Genomic DNA, 13,660 nt, shown 5'->3' with positions numbered 1-13,660 from the left:
ATAATGATGATACCAAAGAATATATTTACTGAATATCTATGATCCTCGAAACAGAAACATCTAATGAGTGAAGACATGTTGCTGTGGTAGTGAATTTACGAGATGCTTATTAGCAACTTTGAATTTTGAATTTAATGGTAGCAAATTTCCTTAACAATATTTTACAAGAAAAAATTTATGGGGCCTCACTTTGATTTTCGCACAATGCCTCCGACATATCATTGTCGGGCCTGCTCGTCACATTGAGATAGACTATCATTTCATACGAGAACCGACCACTCGTGGATTTTTAAAGCTTTACTACATTGAGATAACTATCATTTCATATGATACGTTAGCAGATTTGTTCACAAATGGTCTTTCTAAAGTCAGGTTTAATGCGTTATTTGTCAAATTGCGGGGGTTAAGCGTAAATATAGTAACAAAATAACGTGTTTTATATATTTTCATCATGGTTGTTAGTCTTGGTAATCAAACATTTATGTCCTGTAATGCATAATCTTTGCCTTATAATCCGGTGTATTTCCTATTTTACCCTTCTAACTACCCTGTATATATTCTACTGTTTATTGATTGAGACACCCAAGTTGGGGTTTTTTTTTCCACACGCTTTCTATACTCTTTTTTTCTCCCCTGTATAGTCGTCTCACATTCCAGTCAATGTGGAAAAAGGAGCTTTCTTAATCGTAATTTGAATCGCTATAATCTCACACATAATAGGAATTCAATAAATCCAACAAAGCTTACCAACCATTTTCGAGAACATATGTCCATGGAGTATCAACCCATTCTTATGTTAGTGTCTAGTACCATATTCTTCTTCTTCTTCTTCATGTCGGGTTCTGCTGCAGTAGATACAATATCTGCATATCAACCAATCAAAGATGGCAGCACCATTGTTTCAGATGATGAGACGTTTGAACTGGGGTTTTTTAGCCCCGGCGAGTCCAAGAATCGGTACCTTGGAATATGGTACAAGAAGATATCACCATTAACTGTTGTGTGGGTTGCTAACAGGGAGAAACCAATTATCGACACATCAGGCATGTTTGAACTCACTACAGAAGGAACCCTTCAGATTCTTAGTGGTGGTAACACTATCATCTGGTCATCAGATTTGATAGTATCTACGAATAATATAAATCCAGTGGCACAACTTGTCGACAATGGAAATCTTGTGGTGTGGGAAAATAGCACAAAAGAAAATCTAATCTGGCAAAGTTTTGACTTTCCTGGTAACACGTTGCTACCAGGGATGAAATTTGGGAAGGATTTGACAACAGGAAGAGAGAGCTACTTATCATCATGGAAAAGCCCTGATGATCCTTCTATTGGTCTGTATAAACTCTGGTTAGACCCGAATGGATATCCACAGTTATTTATGAAAAAAGGTCAAGTTGATCACGCCAGGGTTGGACCATGGAATGGTCTTGGGTTTCGCGGGCGTCCTATTGAAAACACGGGTCCAATTTTCTTGATAGAGTTTACTGTTAACGAGAAGGAGATGTATTATACATATACACTCAAGACTTCTGTTGTTTTTAGAATGATTATGATGCATGATGGCATTATAATGCAGTCAAATTGGATTGAGCGAACACAAGAATGGGCTGCGTATGGAAATATAGTGGTTGATACATGTGGTCTTTATGGACGTTGTGGTCCTTATGCAAGATGCACAGTTGAAAATCCGATTTGTAGTTGCATTGAAGGTTTTGAACCAAGAGTCCTAAAAGAATGGAATGAAGGAGATATGTCTAATGGGTGTAAACGCAAAAAACCTTTGAATTGTGGGACCAAAGATGTCTTCCATAAAATTTCAGGAGTGAAATTTCCAGATACACGTCATTCATCGTACAATTTGAGCATGTCTCGTGAAGAATGTGAGAAGGCTTGCAGAAGGAATTGCTCTTGTACTGCTTATGCAGATTTAGATATCAGAAACGAGGGAAGTGGATGTTTGTTATGGTTTGATGACCTTATGGACATTCGAAAGTATGATGATCATCAGGAACTTTACATAAAAATGGCAACCTCTGACTTACAAGGTACAATCTTTATATAACAGTGAATCCTACTACATGCTAAAACATATTTGATAATACAAAGGATGTGGATTTAATAAACTGAACCTTTCTGAGAATTGGTTTACAAAATCGTTTATGAGGCATCTTAACAAATAAAATAAATAAATTATGTTGGTGTTCTACTGGTTTGATTTGTAGTCTTACTAATTCTTGTATTTATTGAAAAAAGGCAAATCCAGTGATAACAAGAAGAAGGCAGTTCTCATTATAGTGCTTTCCGTTTCTTCAGCAGCAATGCTTGTGTCTGCAGTAGCATTTGCTTGTAGGAAGAAAATGAAAATGCCTCACAAGAAAGGACGAGGTAAACATAAACAAGTCATTTTTCATGCTTCAAGAAATGAAACATTAACAAACATTATGACTACGTACAAGTTTGTATGAGTATGATTTTTGGCAGATTCATGCAATAATGAGAAGTTGAAAGTGAACTTGTGTAGGGAACAGGGGACACGCATTTGATAAGGATAAAGTTCATATGGAAAACTTTGATGACTTACCTTTTTTCAGCCTGTATAGAATAGCAAAGGCTACTAATAACTTTAACATTGACAATAAGATTGGAGAAGGTGGTTTTGGTCCAGTTTACAAGGTAACATATTGATGTTTTCTAATACTTAAGGAATTTTTGAATCACAAGCTCCAATATATATATATATATATATATATATATATATATATATATATGTATCTTTTAGGGTGTGTTGGAAGACGGAAAAGTAGTAGCTGTAAAGCGGCTCTCAGAAACATCCCAACAAGGACAAGAAGAGTTCCAGAATGAAGTCATTTGTATTGCCAAACTCCAGCATCGGAATCTTGTGAAGCTCCTTGGATATTGCATTCATGGAAATGAAAAGATTCTAATTTATGAATACATGGATAACAAAAGCTTGGACTCATTTCTATTTGGTTGGACTCTCTCTAATGCCTTACATTCACACTTGTTTTAGCGACTTGCATTGACTAAGTAGTTCATATTGAGCAGATGAAACTAGAAGTTCAATGCTTGATTGGCCTCAACGCTTTAACATTATCCATGGTATGGCACGAGGTATTCTTTATTTACATCAAGATTCCCGCCTCCAAATCATCCATAGAGACCTCAAGGCAGGTAATATATTGTTGGACAACCAAATGAATCCAAAAATATCTGATTTTGGGCTTGCAAGAAAGTTTGTAGGACAGGATGCCACAGCTAAGACAAAGAATGTGGTTGGAACACAGTAAGAATCTGTAAAACATTTTAACAATTCCTTCCAATGAAAATGGGAAATTTTCAAATAAGACAAATATAATCCTAGCAATAATATGTGTTTATGAATTGAACTTGGGTGCAGCGGATACATTTCTCCAGAGTATGCAGTACACGGGCGTTTCTCAACAAAGTCGGATGTATTTAGCTTTGGTGTTCTTGTGCTAGAGATAGTAAGTGGGAAGAAAAACAGAGAATTCTCTCACGAGGCTCATAGTGACAACCTTCTTGGACATGTAAGTTAATCAGGTAGACTAAAATCGATGTAAAACTACTGTCATCTTAACATCACCCTTTGACATACTTATATGATCTATGTTGGATTTCGATCAGGCATGGAGACTCTATAAGGAAGGCAAGTCCGTTGAACTCATGAGTGTGTCTTTATCTAACTCATGTGTCGTCTCTGAAATACAACGATCAATACATGTTGGATTATTGTGTGTTCAACATCATCCAGAAGATAGGCCAACTATGTTATCGGTGGTTCTTATGTTGATTAGTGATGGTGTATTGCCTCCACCTAAACAACCAGCCTTTTTCACCGAAGAAAGTAACAGTTTACTTAACTCTGTTTCATTGTTGGATGATGAATACATGATAACACTCTTGTATCCTAGATAGATCACATGTTGGCATGTACATTTTCCAGACGTACAAATACACGTAGAAAACTATATTCATCTTCGCATGTTGTTGGGTTCCATAACTTAAATTATGTAAAAAGCTCACTTGTTAGTTTTATAGATAGTTAGGGATTGTTTAGTAAAGTGTAAAAGACCCGTAGATGCCTATGTATGTGATGATATGTTATAGTTTGTTTCCAATAGATATGTGTTCCTTGCGGGTAATATATTAATGTATTCACATCATATTTTGTGGATAACTACTATTAGGTGAGTTTCATGACTCTATGTATGTTGTAACGTCATGTTCTAAAACAATAGCATAAAAAATATATGATCTTGTGAATAATCTAGTATATAAAACTTATGAAGTGTCTTAAGAACTTAATGTGATAAGGAAGGGTATCCTAAATGGCTATATGCAGCCCCTAGGGCATCCATCTACTAGCAGATAATCAATAATAGTGGGTCGGCATTGGTGCCTTCGACCCATGGGTATAGTGAGGCGAAACTCACCTCGATGTGCGCGCGGAAACCACTGTAGCAATGAAGGGTTATACCAGCTTCAATTCACTTTCAAACACCCACAGGAAGATACTTGAGTCAATATCCAATCTCAGTCACATGCAACAGTGACCACTTCTAATGAAATGACGCTTAAGGTTTCACATGAAATGAAGATTTGGTTTCATATGAAATGAAGATTAGGGTTTCACATGAAATGATGATTAGGGTTAAGTGATATGTGCATATTTATACACATATTTATACAACATATTTTAATATTTTAATCACTTTTATGCCTTTATTAGAACAAAAGATACTTAATTTGCTATGAATCGTGTTGTAGGTATCAAAAGACATACTTGGAGCAAAAAAAGAAGTTGGAAGCTGGATTAAGGAAGCTTGGAGTTGAAAGTTTGGATCAAAGTTCTAAAATGAAGAAAAATACGCCCAACACGTCGTGGTGATACCACCACGACGTGGCAACTTGAAGAAACTCGATCAATTTAGAAGACTTGGAGAATACGGGATAAGCACGATAACCACGACGTGGTGCCTTGATTTCGGGAAAAGTATAAATAGATCACTTAAACCTCTAAATGACGACTTTTGGCTCTGGAGAATTCGATACTTTTTGAGGCAAAACACCGGAATTTAATCTTGGAAGAAAGGATTTCAATCACATCCATTGGAAGGAAGAGCATTAAGGCAATTAAACTTACACTTCAATTTTTCTTTGATTTAGCCATGTCTATGTCACACCCCGAACAAGACGGCGGAACGTCCGAGGGCTCTTGTGACTTAAATTGAGTACCATCACAATGAATATACATGAATCTTAACATAAATCATCACCATGCAGTAAAATAATACAACTGATATTGTTTACATCCAGTACATTGTTTTGAACATTTCAAATTCATAACATAGATTATCTGATAGATATCATAAGCAAAACACCCAGACATTACTTGGTACTTATTCTTCGGTTTACCTGTTACCTGAGAATACAAGTTAATTCGAAAAACGTCAACAAATGAAATGTTGGTGAGTTCATAAGCAATGTTGTGATAAAATGATTTGGTGCAGTCTGTAAAACCCAGAAAATCCGATGAAAAGATCGTTGTTTATAAAATAAAAGTGTGAAGATCCGTAAATATATGCTTGTTGATTTTTAAAACATGTATAAATGTTGAACTTTAGTATTAATCGTGCAAGTGAAGATGTTGAACTTCCCAGGAAAACCCGATGTTTTCCCAATACATAAAATACAGTGATTTCTCAATTGTTATACCGTCACGACGAATGATTTTGATTACTTGGGTGGCGTTGGATTAATTTGGGTTTGTGAGTTGTTATAACCACGCATTAGAAAATGACTTGTTTATAACTATAGTTTTCGAACGATCCTTAAAGGCGTCGTCCGTTACTACTCACTTAATCCACAACCATGATTACTCTTGATTAACGTCCTGAATCTGTTTATCTTGATTACTCGTAAGCCTAACAAACGAGGAAAAGGGGGAGTACGAAGTCCCGTTAGTTCCGTGAGTTATTTTAGGCGGTCGGGGATGCGAAAGGCACGCTGGCCCAACTCGCATTTGATTTCTTGACCTCACTAGCAACACTAATGGGCCATTGGGGCCCAATAGCACATTAGAGCCATTGAAGTCCTTTTACATGAAATCGGGTCATAGGAGGCCCAATAGCACATAAGCATATTCACTTTGGGCCCAAAGATCATGTTAATGGGCTAGCAAGGCCCAACAAACATGATTTGAAACTTCCAAGCCCAAAGTTTGTAAATTGGATCATCGTAGTTATCGTGTATTTATTTAGGTGGTTTGGTTTAGCACTTGCTGTTTTATATTAATTCGAGACCGAATCACTTCGTTTGTAACGATATTTGTTGTTGAAAGTGTATTTGTTTTTCCATTTCGTTGGTAGTCGTGGATCTTGTATTTTGTATTAATGAATTAATTTGTTTAAAAGTGGAAATTTGACCTTTTCACTACCCTTCTTTTATAAAAATAATACTTTTGGTCCTTCTATATAAAAGAATTCCATTTTTAGTTCCTTAAAACATTTTCCTGACACTTTTTTATCATAAACTTGTTGAAAAGACAGTTCTAACCCAAATTTTATTTTATTGGCAGCTTCAGCACTTTTCAGAATGGTGTTTCTCGGTTAGAACCCCATTTTTCTCAACTTTTACAGTTTTGGCCCAAAATCTAAAAACTTTGCAATTTTGGTCCTTTTTGACAATGAAAAGCATTTTTGACCCTTAAAATATTTTCTTATGCTAATTACCCCCTGTTTTACAGAAAGTTTCATTTCAGCTCCTTAAATTTATCATTTTTCGCATTTTGAGGCTTATTGGGCCGAAAAGCCCAAAATTAGCCCATTAAGCTAAAAATTTACATTTTAAGTTCCTTGAAAATTCTATTATTCAGAAAAATGATTAGAGAAACTGTTTTGACCCTTTTTGACCCTCAAGAAACAGTGACTTGTCTATCACACCCCAAAATCATGAATGAACTGACTCATTGTATGTTTCATTGTTCTAGTAATAGTAATAGTATCCTCCTGTGCTACCCTATGGTAACTTACTAGTGATGTAACTGGTACGTATGAACATGGAAGTATACCCTTGCTACCCAAGGGTACCAAATGAACTGGAAATACCTTTATGACTATATATGTACACATGATATATAACTAATATTTAAACGACCTTCGGACGGGTACCTGATATCCCACTAGACCACATCTCAAGCGCGAAAAGGAAATAGGGTGGATAGCCTTCATAAGTCCTTTAAACATTTCTTATATAACTATACATACGTAGACATGCATTTGATAATAAGTAAAACAGAGTTTAAGCAAATGTATTTGATAAGTATAAGAACTTGTAAAACAGTTTGAAGCAAAACAGTTTGATAAACAATTTGAACAATAAGGAAATCACTGGTTTTTTAGTTATTAATCACATGTGATTGATGTAATAACTATAAGTATTTGACTTGTATTTGATGGGTTTTGGTCATAAGAACATCCTATGTGCTCATACAAACCCTAATGCTTGGATCTAGGTTTCTCTATTGTACATGCAAGTTATCCAAGACTATAAACCCTAATTCTAGCCTATGGAAATCGATATTAACATATATTTAGGTTTAAGATGTTACCTTGATTGTTATGTAGCAATAACAATCCCAAATCTCCTTGTATTGACTTTGGAAGGCTTAGAGTCACAAGTGTCACTCCTCTAATGGTTCACAAACACCATAAGCAAGAGGATGGAGGCTGCCCAAAATGTTTTCTATCCCTAGAAGGAGTCATGTCCACGTTTTTGGTCCTTAAGGGATCTATATATAGTGAGGCAATTAGGGTTATCTAACAAGGAAACCCTAATTTGGTTGCTTAAGCCCTAAGTAACCCATGGAGCCCTTTCCTTAAGGCCTTGGACGATTTCATATAGGGTTCCCCCATAGAATTCGTCCACCTTATAATAAAAGGCAATCCATGGCCCAAATTGCAATTATCTTATAATTACAATTCCAGTCCCTTAAGTTTAATTAATCTCTTTTAGTCACAAAACTAATTACTAATTAATTATTGACTAATATTAATTAAACAATATGATTTCTCCTTTAATATATTATTCCCATAATATATTAATAAATCATATTTAATCCTTTCTCTCCATAATTCATCCTATCAAGTTGCTTTGGTGAAGGCAACCCAAAAGGACCATGAACCATCGGGTCAAGTACATACCAAAATAGTTATGGACTTAGACACTAATCCAACAGTCTCCCACTTGGATAAGTCTAATAACTATTCTGCGTATGACTTCAGATCCTGATCTGCAATCGTAGCTTTCCAAAGCCGCTGTCAACTCTGATCATATCAGATACGCGTGTCCTTAGATAAGGGATCATATATTCCTCCATTCTAGATATCATATGAGATATGATTTCAAATCATTCTCTTTGTACTATATCTCGATTCCCGATTTATGACGACTGACTAATTGAACAAATCAAATTAGCCCTAGCCCGGCCGAGCATTTACGTTTGTCATCACTAAATCATCGAGGGGCCCAAAGATATCACTTTTATCCTACTTTGGATAAAAGGAATGGATAAACTTTGATACAATGTTCGCTTGCACTAACAATATGTTTTATAACACCAAGTTACTAGTGCGTTTACATATTATCAATGTGCAACCGATTTGCAAGATACAACTCACACATCTCGGTTTCAAGAATATAAGATGTTATCGTCTCACCAATCACTCGTGATACAATTCATGGAGTGATCCAAGTGAGCGTGGGTTTAATCCAATGCTCAAATCATATTCATAAGCACTCATGAACGTTGCAGCAAACATTTGCTTATGTCTAATACCCTTTTAGACAATCCACACACCAATTCACGACAGTCTTCATTCATATCTACTTCCAACATATGAACGACTGTGGCCCGTTTGAATAATTCGATTATTCTTAATAAACTCAATTATTCTGGAAGTCAAAACATGCAAAGTGAAACACAAGAATAATACTAATCCCATATGGCCTCAAACCTTTGAGCATAAATAAAACACCTTTTATTTATCACCATATCGATTACTTATTATTTGTCGTTTCGGGTAATCAACTTCTTACTTGAATTACAACACTTGTCCCATGCTCCTAGCATGTACACAATGTTTACCTATGGTTCTTACTTTGTGAAATAGATCACATTGAACACATTTCCAATCATTCTCATTTCACAACTCCAAATCCTTTTTCCATAAGTTAAAGAATATCAAATTCTTGCTACTTATAGAATATGCTAGATTCTAACATTCTATGCAACTATCCTTTTGTAATGTCACTGCACCAAAGTCACAAAGACTATTGCCAATGATATTACAAAGTCCTCTATCGGATATTGTTACAAGACAATTCCTTAGATATGATGTCTCTCACTCAAAGTACATTCCTTTGAACATCCTTTTTCATAAAGGTTTCTAATCTAGACATAGTTATTTCAATATTCAATTCCCCATATTGACACGTTTCCATATTTTCCATATGATAACTCATTCTTAATAGAATCTTTTCTATTCATGATAATGTCGATATTGTCCATCCAATATGGAAACATTTCCATATTTTCCAATACTATACTTCCAACTACTCACAAGCAACCAATCCTCGTCGAACTTTGGATTGTCCTTTGATAATTGTTTAATTATTTTAGTCAAAACCAATTCTAGTCCCTTTTCCCTCTAAATGCGCTCAACATTTGGAAAATTTTAGAATGGTCAAATATCAAAGCATTTGCAATCGATCCTATACCCGAAGCGTATGGGACACGACGCATAATGTTTTATTTGCTATGTTCTCAAAATTCGAATTGTGAAGAGGAATGTCGTAATCATAATCGAAATTTTAAGAACATACTACGTGCCCTTGACTAAATTTATTAACATTTCTCAACCTAATCCTTTAGATTTGAAATGAAGCATAATATTCTCTCCCTTAATTATAGCAAAACAACTATTCCATCCTTACAACTTTGCAAAGAATGACTCTTGTTTTCTATAATTAATATTGCCAACTTGCAATACGTGCCTTAATAATCATACAATCATAACATTTATGCTCTCACTATCATGATGATTATTATAAAACATAACACTTATGCTCCCACTAGCTTCGACATGTATTCATAAACATCTTAACTTTCAGAAAAACAATGCTTGTTGAATTTCTTAAGTTCATGTTTCTCATACTTAGTGCTTTGATAATCTTTTATCAAGGCTTCTTGAACTTATACACCTTTGCCTTCGATAGTTCATATGTGTGTCTAAACACTTAAGACTAATTGCCAAACCTCACAATTCAAATTATGGAAAGGGATACCGTAGCCATAATTGAATTCGAGAATGCAATTTTACAATCACTATCTTCTTAAAATCTCTCTTAGTGAAAGCATTTCCTCACAATCATTTTCATGAAGGAGGAAATCTTATGACACTTAGATTTAAACGGTGTATGTGTTCCTATCCATGTGAATTTGTTAAAACTAAAGTTTACGACAAATTCAAACTCATATGGACCGAACTTTCTTAATCTTGATTTCTTGCCTTATGGTAGCATAGCTGCCCACCATGTCTTCCAAGTAGTTAAGCAGCTCACCCTTTCCTATCAATGTACCTTTCATTGATTAAGGTGCTTTGCCTTTTATGCGTTCAAAATGAGAACTCATAAAACTCACATGCATAATTAACTTGATTGGATTGGCACAGAAACAAAATAATGTCAACATGATAGGTTGTAAACCTCAACTCGTGTGCTAGTGATGATCGATAAGGTTTATTTGATTTGTTCTTGAAACCTTTCAAGACCATTAAGACTCCCACTGACTCCTTGACATATAAGATTCTCTTGTCAATAAACATTTCTTGACAAACAAATATTCAAGAGTTAGTGTAGCTTTTATCAAGACAAAACACTTCATAACTTTGGTCCTAGTTGGTCTTTGTCTTATCCAAGACATCACAACTTTCCACAATTGATGAATGTTATAAACCTTCTTAATACTTGTCACTCATTGTCACAATCTTAACTCTAAGACTTGTTTTGGAACGAAGCATGATTGACTTTTTGATTTAACCATTTCTTCAATTCTTGATTCCTCTTCTTAAACATACAATTGTACTAAGACTCACTTAGAGGATCAATTGAGATATGGTTCTTAATCATTAAGACCTATCATAAAGCATAAAAGATACTCTCCCTTCTTCTTAGAACGGAGAAACTTTTATCTTTCTGCCTACTTGATTCTTCTTATTCGTTCTACTATTGATTTAAACCTTTTTCAATCAATCTAGAATTACACTTAATCTTGTAAGTATAATCACATTTACTAAACCTTTAGTAAATCATGACGAATATCTTTGTTACTCTTATGGTGGACTTGATCAACACACAAGTTTGTGTACTCGATCTCCTAGTCCTTCACTTGACACTTTGTCAATAAATTAGTCTAATTATCAAATATGAGATTTCTCATTCATCGTGCAACCAAGTTGCGTGATTCCAAATTTCTGTCCAATTGAAACTTGGGCGATGAGAAACTCTCCCTATTTGGTAAATTCTTGACTTTCCATAAATAACATAATAAGAACCAAATCCATTATTGCTAATATTATAAACATTTAAACATCAATTTTTCATATACGCCATTGCAAGGATAAATAAATAAAATTTAAAATCAAAATTTATTTTATTGTGGAAAAATTTGTCCTTACAATGCAACTCATTGAAAAACTTATGCTAATACATCTTTCTTAGCAATCTAATTCTAACTCTAAGTAGTAGCTCAAGAATCTAATCTTCGAGAAATGCGATCGAAATCCATTCTTTCACGTTTAGATTTTGCTCACTTCTTCCCTTAAGCTTCCTTTCTTTTCTTCGATCCTACAAAACATCAATTGTAATCTTATCACATTATGTATTAAGAATCTAGAATAGAAGCTTAAAAGAGTTAGTCAATGGATTTTACCTAAAGCAAATCCATATGTTTTGACTCTCCCATCTCTTAGATCTCTTAGGTAAATAGGGCAGCTTCGTCTCCAATGCCCTTTCTCTTGGCAATAAAAGCAAATTGACTCTTTTGGAACATGACATGGAACTACTTCAGACATTTCCTTTCTCTTGTGATCAAACTTTTCGATCATAGCATGTCTTTCGTTGCCATTGTCTATATCCATAGAGGTCTTGAAGGCAGATTCACCAATCAACTTTGCTTTTCTATTGCACCAAACCATTGCTTATTCAGCATCAATAAGCATATAAGTGAGATCTACAAGGGTCACGTCGCGGTTCATCATATAGTACTCTCTTACGAACTCACTATATGAGTTAGGAAGTGACTGAAGAACCCAATCAACAGCTATTTCCTCACAGACAACGGATCCCAACATTCTTAACCTATCAATGTGTGACTTCATCCCTAGGACGTGTGCACACACCGACTTTCCTTCTTTATGTTTACTTGCCAAAAGGGCTTGAGTGATCTTGAACTTTTCAAGCCTTTTGAACTTGTGGGTTAAGGAGAATAATTTGAGGAGGAGGAGGAAGTGGAGCATGATCTCTTGTTCCTCGATCGAATCGTGGAATATCATCTTCATGTGGAATGCTTGTTCCACGGGATTTGAGAAGACCATAGTTGTTGAACTTTGACATCTACAAAATGGGAGAAAACGAAATTCAAGTTAGTTGATAGATTGAGTCCTTGGTAGATCACCCAAATGAAATTCCAAGGCTAGGACCCAACACAATACGCTACAACCTAGAAAAGGGATACCGTAATCTAGTTGCAGAATATTTGAAGGTAAGTGAATGACGATTCACTAATTTCCACCATGAGAAACGAAAAATAAATTTAAGTTTTAAATCTATGAAAACTCCTAGATCCTTTGAGATTCATTGAACATTTCAATGGCATGTTTTAATCTCGATATGCCCCTCTTGTTTGTGACTGGGATGCCGAGGATCACAAAGAGGGTGTGAATAACCATACAAATTTACATGGTGCCCTCACATGTTACATTCACCTATTCGATGTGCCGGTAAAACACACACACTCCACCGAACTATGACAAACATTGAGTCACCCTTTTCTACCTTTGCTTAGAACCATTTAGTGTGCCGGTTAACCACACACGCTCCACTAACGTCTTCGCAAGGGCACAAAGTGTAATTTCATGGAATTGCATCAATTCACTTTTGCCTAAGTAACTAAGATTGGGAATTTTATGAAAACATTTAGTTACTTTTATACTTCATTATACTTATAATGGAAGGTTTTGTCCTATCCTACCCGTTCGGCTAACGACCCTCCACTAGTCAAGAGTGTGGTGGGTAAGAGTGGATACCCATTCAATCGTCATTTTATAGGCAATTTCCTTAAACACCCCTTATAGACCAGCTTCGTGAATGAGGCCTACTAACAGTAAGACTTACTTTTACTCATACATATATATAATGTTAGACTTTTAATGTTATATATATAGTATATGGTGTATTTTACACTTTTTAAAATATTAGGTGGTTTAATTTAACAATTATACTTTTAATTGTAAACCTAAACTTTTATGGATTTATTAAACCTCTTTTAACTATACAC

At 35.1% G+C, this 13,660-nt stretch overlaps 1 protein-coding gene across 2 annotated transcripts; it reads left to right on the top strand.

Annotated features, from left to right (window-relative positions):
- The first annotated feature begins 690 nt into the window (after positions 1-690).
- LOC111915552 (G-type lectin S-receptor-like serine/threonine-protein kinase At4g27290) lies at positions 691-4,203 on the top strand. 2 transcript variants are annotated; one of them, XM_042897669.2, is made up of 7 exons: positions 691-2,048; positions 2,257-2,388; positions 2,525-2,676; positions 2,783-2,993; positions 3,070-3,307; positions 3,422-3,585; positions 3,670-3,806. In XM_042897669.2, exons 1-6 carry the CDS (start codon positions 767-769, stop codon positions 3,579-3,581), a joined length of 2,175 nt encoding a protein of 724 aa, XP_042753603.1. In that variant the 5' UTR covers positions 691-766; the 3' UTR covers positions 3,582-3,585; positions 3,670-3,806. The 2 variants fall into 2 exon arrangements, with proteins under 2 accessions (XP_042753603.1, XP_023766975.1); XM_023911207.2 differs by having other exon boundaries at positions 694-2,048; positions 3,422-3,572; positions 3,670-4,203.
- The last annotated feature ends 9,457 nt before the right edge of the window (positions 4,204-13,660 follow it).

The sequence above is a fragment of the Lactuca sativa genome, chromosome 8, assembly GCF_002870075.4.
Source record: "Lactuca sativa cultivar Salinas chromosome 8, Lsat_Salinas_v11, whole genome shotgun sequence".
Classification (NCBI taxonomy): Eukaryota; Viridiplantae; Streptophyta; class Magnoliopsida; order Asterales; family Asteraceae; genus Lactuca; species Lactuca sativa.
Note: the sequence above shows the minus strand (reverse complement) of the source record. Positions and strands in the feature narration are given on the sequence as shown.

Coding starts and splice junctions, on each gene's coding strand:
- LOC111915552 (XM_023911207.2), top strand. CDS start 767: ATGTCCATGGAGTATCAACCCATTCTTATGTTAGTGTCTAGTACCATA. Junction 2,994..3,069: donor CTTGGACTCATTTCTATTTG/GTTGGACTCTCT, acceptor CATATTGAGCAG/ATGAAACTAGAAGTTCAATG. Junction 3,573..3,669: donor GTGACAACCTTCTTGGACAT/GTAAGTTAATCA, acceptor GATTTCGATCAG/GCATGGAGACTCTATAAGGA.